The following is a 13,471-nucleotide window of genomic DNA, read 5'->3' on the forward strand; positions in this document are numbered from 1 at the left end:
CTTTTTCTTTTCGGTCGGATTGGAGTGTTTGATTGAAAGTATTTGTGGGATAACGACGCGCGGTTTATTATGAGTTTTTAACTGTTTATGTAAATCGCGAAACGTGCTAGGAATGTCGTTTTTAAAGTCTTTGAAAAGCATTTCACGTGGAGGTTTCATTTGTTCTTGTATCAAATCGCTTTGCGAGTTACGTACCTTGGATTGTTTTATTTGACTGTGCCTCGAATTTACTTTTAAATGAAGATTCGTGTTTTTACTTACGATGTAGCGCCCCCCAGTGGAGAAGTGACGTAATCATATTAACACTGATGGTGTTAGACTGTGTACCGGATGCACGTGCTAGAAAGTTTAAGTACAAACATACGGACCTTTAATGTTGTGATTATATCATTTGCAAGTGTTAACAGTCCTTGAGGACTGTTTTCTGAAAAAACTTTATTTAAAACTCTAAGGGCTGGTTCCACAGACACGGCTTCGCTTAAACAAGGACTGTGCCTTAGTTGAATCCAGATATTTATGTCACTTTTGTAAAAATGCCTAAGAATATATTACTGGTGTGCATCTCTTGTGACAAAACAATGGGACTAATACATTTTAAGATATTTCTTGGCAAGTTATATTCAGTAAAGAAAGGTCACACATTCATTTGAGGCTGGGACTAGCCTTAAGCCTGTGAAACCGGGCCATAGTGATCAAATGTAATATTCAGGTTTATATCATTTTTTTTAAGTTCTGACATTACATGGTTTCAAAACGCGTTTTGGTGGTATCATATTTTCATAAATAATATCATGATATATCACATATGCCCGGACAAGGCTCGATACCAGTCCAAGACTAAAAGGAAAGTTTGAGCTGTCTTAACTGAAAATAAATTGCCCTGACATATCTTAAAATATGTCATTGTAAAATTATGATATTGAAGTCGCTTTTATTAAATAAACTTCGATCAAAACTTTACTGGTGAGCATCTTGAGACAAAACAATGACAAAGGCATATTCCTAGCTTGAGCTAAGCCTCGTCTGTGAAACGCACTATAATGTTATGTGTAACTTATAAACGTAAATATTAAACATTGTCAAAAACCAACAAAGAAATCAGTCTATGGACAAAAACTCGCGAATCTGAACATTTTATTTGTTACTTTGTCAAGAACAAAGTTTGCAATACGTTCCTTTCGTTACATACAGGTAGAAAACAATTTCTTTAAGAAACAGTTGAAAGGCACAATTTGTTTTTACAATATATACAATTGGATCTAAATCATAAATATAGAAAATGACAAAAGCGATAAACAACAACAAAACTGCCAACAGAAAAAAACATTTCAAGATACGTACAGTCAGTAGCATGTTTTATTCTGAGCAATAAATTACATAAAAGCCATACGAAGGTAATGAATCGAGATGTTAACAGTTTTAAACGCATTCCCACATGGCCCTGGAGCAAACAAACACGACGGCACGCTTCACAGAACAGACAAACTTGTTTATACTGTTTTTAGAGCAAATCATACATTATACAGCATTTGGGTAAGTTACAGCCGTGAATTCTACTCTGTCCCTTTTACATAGCCTCTTTGTATACTGCTTTCATCTTTGCATTAGACGCTTTGTTAAGAGTGCATAACAGGAAAATGGGTCCTGTGTTACTTTTTATCAATGGCTGTTTTGGGAAGGCAATAAAAAACATATGTACAGACGTACAGTTACGTACATGGGCCCTACATTATATTTGAAGTGTGTGTAATATAAATACATGCAGGGGTAATTTCACACCAAAAAGTGCAAATGTAAATGGACAAATCTTTGACATCGTGGCGACCGAAACTAAAAGAATAAGACATTTGTGCACAGAATAAGCAATAATGGATAAATAAATAATATTTGTTCTGTCGACAATAAAGCATTTCACAAATGAGACGAATCTCAACACAGACAATAAAATGATGTACGTTTAAAGTATAAAAACTGAATCTTTGAATGTTTATAGATTTTATCCTGAGATAGGCCATCACGCCAGTAAACTCTTTACGTGTACATCTGGGTTTCAGTTTCATTTGCGTAAAAAATAAAGAGAGTAGGAAAAAGCAAAATATTCCACCACCCGGCAGTAGTTCAGAACAAAGTTGTGTTTTTAACAAGCTATAATATTATTATCAGGCTGCCTTTTTCGGTTTACCAGACTGTTTAAATTCATATTTAGTATCAATAAACATAAAATAGTAACTATAATATTTAAAGTCATCCCTTTAAAATGAAATAAAATAATAATAAAAGTAATACAGGTTCTATCACATTTTGTGATTTTCTGTTGGTGTTTCTTGAACACGACAAATAAGAAAAAATTACTCGCGCAAATGGGGCTTAAAAGTGAATCAAAAGATATTTTAGTGTCTGTACTGGGATGGAAAAAGATTATAAAAAATTTTAAGGCCACAAAAATACTACAGGGACCCGGCGTCATGTTTTGATGCCAACCAATGAATAAGCCAGTATATTGGTTGATGCTGTTTCAATTTCCTAAAAGCAGACATTTGCGAGGGATGATAAATAATAGTAATAAATACAAACAAACATACATCTGCGATTTAAATGTGTCGAACCGTCTACATTCCATTGTGTGTTCCAAAGGCACTTTAACAGTAACCTGTTCTCTCACTCCTCCAAAAAGTGTTTTGTCTGACGGAGAAATATAAATCAAAAGATTGTTTAACGCAACAACATTTTGCTTTGAGGTTTGCTTTGTCAGCAGGGGGAGCTTAAATTTGATGGGATTTTGTCCGACCTGAAATATCTTCACATTGGACCAAAATGTTTTGGTACATCAATGCGTTTCAAAGGGCCAGTGTACAAAAAGTATGTTCTGATATTCTAAAGCGCACTTTAAGCTTTTTGTAAGACAAATTGTGTAATAAGCTAAAAAGATGGTTGACAAGACCTTTGGATAACAGATTGAGACCCCTGACATAACAACAAGCTAAGATCCACGAGCACAGAAATTCATGCTGGTCTTTGGATGCTATGGATACTTCCAAACCAGTCAAAACATACCATGTCTAAAGGAAACCTCAAGCTTGTGAAACATAAGCCATTGGTGGATAAGCAGAACATTGGCAGTGGTGAGACTACAGCCCTGAGTGTGTTTTCACAGGAGCGTCAGACCAGAGGGTCTCTCTCGACGGACTTGCGAGGTTCGTTACGCAACATGTTGTTCAACACCTCCCGTGCATTGATAAGAGCTTCGGCGCTGCAGTGGTTGTTGGGTAATGGCAGCATGTGCTGGTCCGTGGGAGAGAGGGAGGTGAGGGACAGCGATGAAGAAGAGGAGGAAGGCGTGAGTGTGGGCGTGAAGAGGGATGCAGAGGAAGAGTGGGGTGGAGAAATGAGACTCGTTGACATCACAGGTACTGTCGTTTGTGAGGAAGATGGAGGGACGCTCTGGCTTAGCGAGTTTAAGGAGAACAACAAATCTCGCAGTTCTCTCTCCTGTGCTGGATTGCTCTCCTGCGTGGACAGGCTGTCCTGCTGCAACTGCTGTTGCTCTTGAAAAAACACTTCGAGATTAAAATCTTCCACTGTGGATCCGGATGGTGCGGAGGGATTGTCCACAACTTGTGTGGAGGTAGCGGTGTTCTGAACCGTTAGGTCCAGGATCTCCTCCAGAGGATCTTTTAGAGATGTTAAGGAGGGGTAGGAGATGGAGTATAGGGTGGACGGGGTAGGCAGGGTGGACGGGGTAGACAGGGTGGCCAGGCTAGGCACTGTATATAAATTCGACAAGAACTCCCGATGTTGTTGCTCAATGAGCCTTTGGTGCTCCAGGGCCTGACGCTCCTCCTGCGCTTGCTGTTCCTTCTCTCTACGGCGCTGCTTCACCTCGCTGTCCATCTTTATCAGCTCCTGGCGTACCTTCAAAACGCAGGTCTCAGGGATTTTAATACCTGGGTGTAAAAAATTGGAAAGTAAATGTTTAGCCACCAAGCCCCGAAACGGATGAGATCTGTACATAAAAAAAACACATCTTGTTATCTTCGCCCCAGTCGATAGCCAAAAACACTCACCAACTTGTTTGTGGCTGTCTTTCGTCTTGAGGCGGACGATCTGCAGAATGCTAGAGCTGGTGATGTCAGCCACCAAGTCGGACACCCGCTTCCAAACACGCAACAGAGCACCGCACAACATGTGGTACTGACGCAACCGAGTGCCCATCAAACACTCCTGGCCCTCTTCAATCCTTTTACACCTTCCATTCCTAAACAAACACACATGTGTTAGATTCTAACCGTAACTATTCATCAGTGGCACAGACGTGCTTGTTACTCACCAGTTAGCGTGGCTACACTTCCTGAAGGAGAACATAAACTGATTTTCCCAGCTTTCTTTAGCCTCATCTGGAGTGACCTGGAGAAAGACGTCTATCAATTGGTAGCTTACACCCACGTTCGTTCTCATTTTAAGTATGCATACTTCTGTGGACTAGTACTGGTTATGTTCACTAGATGGCAGCATTAACCTTTGCCTTTTTAAAACATCATGAAACGTGTTTTTATCTTTATTTATGCATCGAAGCAACTAGACCGACCTTGCGATATTTTTTCTGAAGATTTTCAAGGCTTTCCATTTGGGCCTGCTTGCCGATGTTTGGTTTGTAGATGGTCATCATGCGCTCTCGGCCCAGTGCGGCCAGCAGCACGCACGGGTGGTTACCTCTTAACTGCCAAGGGGACAAACACAAACACGTTAAAAAACAAAAGTGACTTATGAAAACATTATGCTTACGCAAACGCTTATGAAAGAACTCGAGTGACACATGAATTCTTCTTCACCACTGTAAAGAAACTCGTATGGAAAGTTCTTCTGTGGAACTTTCCTGTGTTACAAGGAAACAACATGCAAATCTGGAAAAATCTTCTTTGCCTTGATGGGCTTGGAAGACTCACTTTATGGGATAAGTAGAAGCCTTCGTCCTGGTTGCTGAGTGTCTGGACCTTCTCGAGAGCCTCTGACCATGGCATACCTCTATCTACACTTATCTGTGTGATAAAACAAAACAGTACAGTTAGATGATGCTTCTGTAGAGCTGTTTTGATTAACCTTATGTGTCATTTATTCTCAGTTAAACAGTGGACAAGGAACTATTCGTGGAAATTGCTCTGACAACCAGTCCTCAACATTTGGTTGTGAAACTAAACTTTGTTGATAGAAGGGATGATTATCTACTCTATTATGTACTCTGGTATGTGTATGTACTGTATCACTCAGGAGACTCATGTGCCTTGGGCACATTTTCTCAACTCTGTTGTAAAAGGGTTTTGAATGTCTATTTGAGTAATGAACCCTTTGTATTTGAAAGTTTAATTTCAAAAGTAGAACTGAAATTGCAGACTGACCTTATAAAGAATAACTTGTCCATCTTGAGGGTTTCCAGTAGTCAGGAATTTCTCTTGTGTCTCCTCATAGATCTGATCATTACCTGGAGCAAGATCTGATGGAGAACAGAGATGTTTGGTTATCATCTTCATAAGGGAATTCAACACGGTTAAGCCTTCGCTTGGCATTTTTGGAAAACGGATCCTTGGCTTTTCAAAACTTTTTAAGTAATGTAGAAAATGACTTACCTAATATCCCCATGTCATATTTCCCCTCTTTTTTGTCCTTCTCAATCAAGTAGTCAAAGTTGTCAATGAAATACTGGAAAAGGGAGTTCTGTTTATGCACCTCCAGGCCAAGGATGCGGTTCAGGAACTTGGGGATGTTGCAGTCTGACATAAACAGAAGTCACATGATCAGGTGTTTAACATTTGTGTGTACTTAACATGCGAGTAAATGTTAACACTGTCTAAAACAAAAAAAATCTCACCTTTCTCAGTATTGATGCCCAAGCGTGACTGAGTGCAGAGCATGCCTACGTCCATCATTCCATGTTTCATGTCTAAGACAGACAATGTTTGGTTAGATCAAGGTTCTAAAATAGTTCCCACACAATCACGGAAATACACACATACTATTTTACCTCTGAAAAACATTGCGTCACCACCAGGATAGTCCTTTGGAGGGGGTACCTTGCTTTCAATCTGCCCAAGGATGGATTTGGTTATCTTATCTAGCGCTTTGGTGCCATACTATTAGGAACAGCCAAAACAAAGAGCGGGTTAGTTGCATGACTCAAAGTATTTACTGTACAGTGTTATCAATGTCCAACGTATAACCGCTACATACTTTATTTTCAAAGTTGTATTTGCTCAGATCTCTAGATTCGGAGGCTCTCCTGTCGCCATGAGTCAGAGCTCCCTGTGAAAAGCAAAGGGCAGAGATTAGTTGTGTTTTATTTTAGCAACGGATCGGCGATTTGAAGGAAGGTATTTCTCTAAACAATAAGTGATCTAGATCTACAAGCCTTAAAGAAATTTAAGAGAGCTTCGGGACGTACCAAACTCTCCAGCCTTTTTGCCACTATGGATGCGAAGCGCCTCTCCCCTGCCAGTTCGGATATAAGGAAGATGTACTCCGGCGCTGTGACCTGGTTGGAACGATGAGTGCGACCTACAGAACAAATAGCTGCTAATCAGTCGTTGTGGTTCAGTGACGCTCTATATAGGAACAAAGCTTTGATCACAGTAAAGATGTTGTGGCTTGGTGGTGCAGGAGGAGTTAATAACGTCGAGTAAATACTCAGCCTGACCACCTCTGAACATCATCAAAGCGCTCACATTGTAGCCTGAAGCTGTTAGAAAATGACTCCACTCAGAGCAGACGAGGTAATTGGTGCATGGCCACAAGCACAAGCTTTGTAGATAATACTTTCCTTACTGTAGACGTGAGGTCATGGTTTTGAGTGAAAAGGGATGACTGAACTTAACCGTGCTTACCAAACTGCTGGATGGCCCTGTCTGCGCTCCAGGGCAGCTCCAAGGTCATGTGAACTCTCCGACGCTGATTCTTTATTCTTCTGTCGGCCTGAAGCGAGATGCCCGAACTGGCCGCTTCTGAAATGATGGCCACCAACTGAAAAAAATCCAAGGAAAACTAGAGGTTATCTTAGGGATACTTTGGAAATCATTTGTAAAACTTTTTTAAGCATCTCTTTTTTTGTGGGATCGACTGACAGATATCCAATATAATATACATAACTACGTCCTCATAATGAAGCGTTATGTTTTTTATTATCTTAGAAGCAGCTATTTCTATCTACATACACCTTGGGACCCTTTACATGGAATTCATCATGTTGTTTCTACAGTAGCCCTAAACGAACAAACTGCTCTACTGAGCTTGTTTCGTAAATATGTTATCTCCTCGGTGAAGAAGTGAAGCCAGCGTAGTGCTTTAAAAGAGAGGGGTGAGCCATTGGTTGCAATTCGCAATCTCACCGCTAGATGCCGCAAAAACCCTTGCACATTTAAATGTCTCACCTTGTCTCCATTCATAAAGCGATCTTTCTCTTTGATGTTGATTTGGTCGATGGTGTGGCCCTGCTCGGCACGGGACTCGTACCGTATGTTGCCGTCAGGATGATGCACCACTCGGCCTTTTCGCCCTGTCATCTAAACACACCCACAAATAAACACACATTTGTTTATAGCTTGTTGACGTTCCTTCAGTTTCCTCAGGATACCTAAAAATTTTTTTTATTTACAAATCTGACCTCTGATACTTTTTCTGGACCTCCGAATTTATCTATGAGCTCATCCAGTGTGTTAAGAGGTAGTTCCTTTCCGAGCACAGCGATCTTGTTGAGAAGCCCTTGTTTCATCTCTTCTAACCGTGCTATTAAAGAAAACAAAAGGAACTGTTTAGAAAAATCTGTCTAAATGGAGGTGCTTTTATGAGTGTTGCCATAGAAACAGATTCTATGTTAACCCAACATACCCATTTGATAGCTAGTGTGATTGACAAAGATGACATCATCGTTGTTGTCCTGAATTGAGTCAGGCGAGGAGTTGGAGTCGCTATCCATGGGGTCAGACTCCGTGCTGCTGTCGTCGCTGATGCTAATCACCCCTGCGACGTCAGTGCCAAATCTGGGTTGCTTGGGCTGCCTGCCGCATGGTTTACCTGCGTAAGGACATTCAATCCAACCATAAGACCAAAGGCAACAATATACATGAAAGCACATATGGGTAGCAATACTAAGAGAGAGCTTACGTTTCCTCTTGTTTCCTGCTCCCTTTTCTCCCCTCTGCTTCTCGGATGGGAAGTGTTTGAGGACCAGAGATTGAAACACACCCCTGAGAACACATAAGAGGCTGTGTTCATACTGTTGCAAAATTATTTGTAGGCTTGAGAAGACACAATATCTGGAGTACGTTTTGTTAGCGTGTAAAAGCCAATGGTCTGAATGAGACATTTCAAGCATTTAATTTTGTCGTTCCAAAACTTGCAGTAAAGAATGAGAGAAATGTATGCATCACTCAAGCCATTATGATATCAAAACACTCTGAAGATATGTATTCTCATTTTTGTAACTGCATGGAAAAAACAGTGAGATTCTTCAAAACTGTTTGAAATGAAAGTGTGTTTGGGTTTGATTTAAGACAGCTTTGCTTAAAAAAGAATGTTTATTTAAGTTTCAGAAAGATACATGGAATGTGATAACTACTTTAACATTAACATCAAACACAAGGAGTGAGAAACCTTTCCATCATTCTGAAACTGCAAGAGCACCGCTGTGAAAACAGCCAGTCATAAAGCAGCTGCATATTTAAACAAAGGTTTCGATACTGATCGAAACACACTAAATTCACTTACTCGGCAGCGGACACGAATCTGTCCAAATGTCCGTCATTCTCGTCAAGGACTTCTCTCGTTCGAGCCTCGCCAGTTGATTGGAGCCCGATCACGACACACTATATAAGCAAAAACATTATAAAACATCCATGTTAAAAAATCCTAACAACGAGAAAGAAGTCTGTTATACTGTTGCGAGATCTTTAACGTGATTTACCTTTCCAGCCTCCAGCTCTTTTTTAGCCAACTCTACCAGGCAACGCACCTTGGCGGCAATGCAGAGATATTTAAAGAAACGCTGGTGAGATGACCAAAACTGACCCCACAAGGACTTCCTGGAACTCATGCACAGCTCGTCTGCAGCCTGCATGAACATGGCCAGAGCTTCTGCCCACTGTCAGACCAAAGAGTGGTGTGAGTTATGTGTTCCCAGCAAGATAACCCATTTACAGACAGATTCATAGATACTGTATCGTCACATTGCTTGAAACACAATCATCTCTTTCAGTATACGCTGTTCAGCTGATGTGTAAACAGTCATTTCAATGTTTTGACTTAGAATCCTTAAAATTCATTTTCATTTCTTTTGTGTAACTTACAAGTTTGGCAGCTTTGTTGTACACAAGTTTGAAGTCATCATCCAAGTTGATCTCTTCGATCCGAAACGAGACCCCTGAGAAGCTGAGCTGACGTGCAATGTACATCCCGCTGACTTTCATATCCATGGCAACAATCTCCATGGCCCCCACGCCCCTATCAAGGAGAACATTCCAGTTAGACATCAAACATTTTTTGACTGCCAACAAAAGTGGAAAGGGAAAACCCTTAAGCAGAATGTTAGTGGCCGACAGCGCCAGTCACCATTCACTTTAATTGTATAACACAAATGCAATGAAAGTGAATGGTGACCGAGACTGTCAGACAAACATTCTGTGTTCCGAGTTCCACAAAATGAGGATATGAGTCAACAATGACACCATCCCTTTAAATCCGACTGTACTAACCTCTTTTCGATGTTGTGAAGGAAATCCTCGAATGTTTTGAAAGGGGTTCCCTCTCCCCAGATCCCCAGACGGCTCATGTAGATCATGTTCTTTGGCTCTGAAGCGCCTGAGAAACAAAGTATGGTACAGTTCTGACAAACCTTCAGCATATATTTGCAGATTTTGATCGTTATATGGAAACCAACCTGTGGCACTAGCGTAAACCACTCTGGCCAGTGGTAACTTGTTCTGCAGATCCAGCACGGCTTTGCCCATTTTTGTGGACGTGGCATTTTTGGCTTTGTGGCATTCGTCGAATATGATCTATGGAAAGTCTGTGGTCAAGGTTCAAACACTTGTTTGACAAAAGAGAAGTGTATGTCTAACATACAGTACAGTTGCTGTTGCACAATGACTATACAGTATTATTCCCAGAACTCCGTTGAGAATGAAGGATACAACTCCATCAAAACCCGGCTCACACCAGTCTAGGATCTGTTTGAGACGCGTCCTGTGCTGGCCACCAGCCTGGCTCTCGCCGATCAGTGCAGAGTAAGTCGCAAACAGGACCCCCTCTGAGGTAGCTGTGTCCCCGTACTTAATCTGCAAGGAGAGGGTACCGGTTAAACAAGTAGAGCGGAGGTTTGAGTACAGGCTACACTGGAAACATGGCTGCCGCGTTGAGCCGCGAGGTAATAGTGACCTTATTCAATGCATGCACTTGTATATTAGGTGCGCTGATGTCTTGGAGATCTCTCTCTGCGTCATATTTCAGGTCATTGGAGACGCTGAACCTGATGGAGAGATGAGGAGGATGAGGCATCTGATCTCGAGTCAGTGTTTGATGTGGATGAGTGAATGGAGAGGGTTTAATGAGATCACATACCATAGTGCTTTATTTCTTCCCTTTAAAAAGTTTTCCAGAATGATGCCGGCTACCGTGCGGCCTTTCCCCACTCCTGCGCCGTCTCCTATGAGGAAACCAGCTCTTTGGTTGTTCTTCAAAATAACTTCATGTTGCTGTTGAGTGTTATAAAAACGGCAACTTTAATGGCTTGTAATTGTCATAATTTTGGCCAATAATAAAGCAATATATAATTTTGTGTGCCAGGGGTACCTGGCAGGCATAGATGATGGCCTCCAGCTGCAAAGCAGAGAGCAGGCCGTTGTTTATGGTGTATTCTGGGATGGACAGGGTGTAGGTTATATCTGGAGGAGGAACGCTAGATAAAGTGTTGGTCTCAACCACACGGTCTGGATGGGATATTCCTATCTTGGCTGTGATTAGAGACAGCGATACAGAGAGCGAGAGAGAACAAAACAACAGGGAGGACAGAATAGGCATTACATTACAGATAATGCGAACAGGATCAAAACATTATTCTTACAAAAAAACATGGCAGTGTGATGTTTCCAGGTCCTTTTTGTGCGGGTTTGAGTCAGTATTAAATAATACTATAGTAATAGTAATAAAGCCACTGAATGGGAAATAGAATTGCTTACATTTTGAGGGCCTGTAGTCGGCATATGTGTTGACATGACCCAGCTCCTCTGATTCCTCCACCTCAACTTCCTCTTCCTCCTCTGGTTGTGTTTGGGGTCTCTGTGTTTACACGTGTGAAGGTTTACAGAAGGTAGTAAAAGCTAAACGTTTATGTTTAACCTTTCAGAGTATCTGTTCCTATATCTCAACTGTCACTAACAATGCCAACATCATGGGTTTGATTCTCATTATGTAGGATATTTATAACTAAGCCTAGAATCGAAGAAGTACATAAGATACCGGTTTGGGTCACCATTGACTCCCATAGTAGTCTTTTGTCCTACTATTGGAGTCAACGATGACCCAAAACGGCTTAGTTACAAACTTTCATTGTAATATCTTCATTTGGGTTCAGCACAGCAAACAAATGTATACAGGTTTGTAACAACTGAAAAGTGACCAAATTATTTATTTGTAGACTATTCTACAAAAAAAATGAAAATATGCATACTTATAAAGACTGTAAAGATATATATAAAAAATATAATGACTTCCAATTATTTAGAACGATGAGAATGACTCACTAATGCAGGTGTTTACCTGATAACTCCCAATGGGCGGTGTATTAATGATGGCTGTGATGTCTTCCAAAGAGTTTAAACCTTGAAACCTGTTAGAATTCAGCTGAAAAGAGAAAGAAACCAATGAAGAAATAGCGACGTAAAAACAGTGGAAAGGTCACATGCTTTATTATCAGAGATGGAACAAAAGTCCACTTCATGGGTGTGCCTCAAAGGTGTGGTTTCTCCAGCTATGATAATAACAAAACCAAAACGAGCAAACAAGCGAGGAGTTTGACATTCCCATTCGTGTTTCACAGAAGAAAAGAATATGGAGCTGAAACGCGATTTTTTTTCACTTGATTTTTGTGGCGTGGTGAACTGATGGTCTCAAAGTGTGTTTTTCGGTCACAAATCGGCCTCACCTCTTGGCCTGATGCAGGTGTGTTGATGTCCCATAATGTAGGCACATTGGGTGCCATGTCGTCAGCATTGAGGAAGCTGGAAACTGTGTATTCCGACAAAGAGTCGTTTGGAGAGGAGAGGATCGACAGATCGTCCAGACAGGGGAGGTCCTGAAGAAACAGAGACGCATCGATTAATTTATTTCTGTGCAATCCAAAAAAGCTGTTGAGGCATTTATATAGAATGGCAACTAATTCCCAAGTTTCAATTTGAGCAATAGCAAGAAAACACCCTTATTTTGTATTGTTTTAAAGACACTGTAGAAAAGACAGTTGAAAGACACTGTAATGCATTTGTAATGGAATCAGGCACAAGGCACCTCAGGGATGTGTAAATAAATAAAAATGCACATTCACAAATGAAGAGTTTCTTCTGAGCCAGCTCCTGTATCACTGCAGCTCAACGTGTAGAGCATTGAACATGCAGCGCATATCGCAGGAAACAAGCTCATAAAAACGTGTTAAAAAAATTATGCATATACACCTTGAATGTAATGCGATATGCCAAATGCATAAAATGTAAATGCTACATCTAAATGATGATGCGGCGAGGACATGTCTGCCATAAAACAATTTGACAAAATTCTGTGATAATTCACAAAATATAGTTGATATATTATATCAAAGTCAAGACGCAATAATATTTAGTAGCAATTGTCTTTTCACTCGTTCTGAATGGCCGCAACATTTTGAGATGCAGTTTGTAATGCATAATTTATGCGGTTTCGGCATGAGGAACATCCTGGGCTTCCATCGGCGGTTAAAATGGCTGGGGAATAAATGCTGGACTCGTAATCGGAATAAACACACTATCACTATTGAGGAGTCAAAGAGAACAATAAATCTAAACCACCGAACCCACAATCGAATTAAAATACAAAGTGTATTAAGCAGATGAAGTGCGGATGGAAGGGGGCGTGTGATACTACACTGCAGCGATCCGCTTTTGAAGGACAATGCACTCAGTTAATCAAAGGCTTTGTAGTAAGTGTGTTTGTGTTTATATGCTCCAGTGGAATGTGTGAGTGACATGAACGGGTTGTGAATGTGAAAGGCTTGAGCTGATCTCCGCACAGCCAAGATTTTCCAAGAACTCTTTGCCGTTCGAGGAAAATCAGCGACCGTTAAACAGCTCGAACTGGAGACAGGCCAGCGGGGTCTGAGCATTTGATCCATTTTATTAATGAGAACCATTTCTCCATCTTTTCCAGAGATCAGTTAAAAGGGCTGTAGCAGATCCCAGACCCCAAA

At 40.9% G+C, this 13,471-nt stretch overlaps 1 protein-coding gene across 2 annotated transcripts in view; it reads right to left on the reverse strand.

The window, feature by feature from the left end:
* Window positions 1–1,117: 1,117 nt before the first annotated feature.
* The window catches only part of sbno2b (strawberry notch homolog 2b), a 34,416-nt gene continuing 22,062 nt past the window's right edge, over window positions 1,118–13,471 (reverse strand). For both annotated transcript variants that reach the window (XM_079471663.1, XM_079471664.1), the window contains 28 exons: window positions 12,182–12,331; window positions 11,797–11,880; window positions 11,217–11,316; window positions 10,831–10,991; window positions 10,600–10,733; window positions 10,417–10,507; window positions 10,173–10,316; window positions 9,920–10,037; window positions 9,735–9,840; window positions 9,330–9,483; window positions 8,948–9,124; window positions 8,752–8,849; window positions 8,149–8,231; window positions 7,873–8,058; window positions 7,649–7,770; window positions 7,416–7,547; window positions 6,873–7,008; window positions 6,434–6,546; window positions 6,223–6,294; window positions 6,017–6,125; window positions 5,864–5,935; window positions 5,622–5,765; window positions 5,394–5,488; window positions 4,944–5,036; window positions 4,586–4,717; window positions 4,328–4,404; window positions 4,065–4,255; window positions 1,118–3,944 (listed from right to left, as the gene is read on the reverse strand). In XM_079471663.1, the coding sequence (XP_079327789.1) occupies window positions 3,160–3,944; window positions 4,065–4,255; window positions 4,328–4,404; window positions 4,586–4,717; window positions 4,944–5,036; window positions 5,394–5,488; window positions 5,622–5,765; window positions 5,864–5,935; window positions 6,017–6,125; window positions 6,223–6,294; window positions 6,434–6,546; window positions 6,873–7,008; window positions 7,416–7,547; window positions 7,649–7,770; window positions 7,873–8,058; window positions 8,149–8,231; window positions 8,752–8,849; window positions 8,948–9,124; window positions 9,330–9,483; window positions 9,735–9,840; window positions 9,920–10,037; window positions 10,173–10,316; window positions 10,417–10,507; window positions 10,600–10,733; window positions 10,831–10,991; window positions 11,217–11,316; window positions 11,797–11,880; window positions 12,182–12,331 (4,059 nt within the window). In that variant the 3' untranslated portion in view covers window positions 1,118–3,159. The remainder of the gene's footprint in view (window positions 3,945–4,064; window positions 4,256–4,327; window positions 4,405–4,585; window positions 4,718–4,943; window positions 5,037–5,393; window positions 5,489–5,621; window positions 5,766–5,863; window positions 5,936–6,016; window positions 6,126–6,222; window positions 6,295–6,433; window positions 6,547–6,872; window positions 7,009–7,415; window positions 7,548–7,648; window positions 7,771–7,872; window positions 8,059–8,148; window positions 8,232–8,751; window positions 8,850–8,947; window positions 9,125–9,329; window positions 9,484–9,734; window positions 9,841–9,919; window positions 10,038–10,172; window positions 10,317–10,416; window positions 10,508–10,599; window positions 10,734–10,830; window positions 10,992–11,216; window positions 11,317–11,796; window positions 11,881–12,181; window positions 12,332–13,471) is intronic.

This window comes from Barbatula barbatula, assembly GCF_947034865.1.
Source record: "Barbatula barbatula genome assembly, chromosome: 13".
Taxonomy (NCBI): Eukaryota; Metazoa; Chordata; class Actinopteri; order Cypriniformes; family Nemacheilidae; genus Barbatula; species Barbatula barbatula.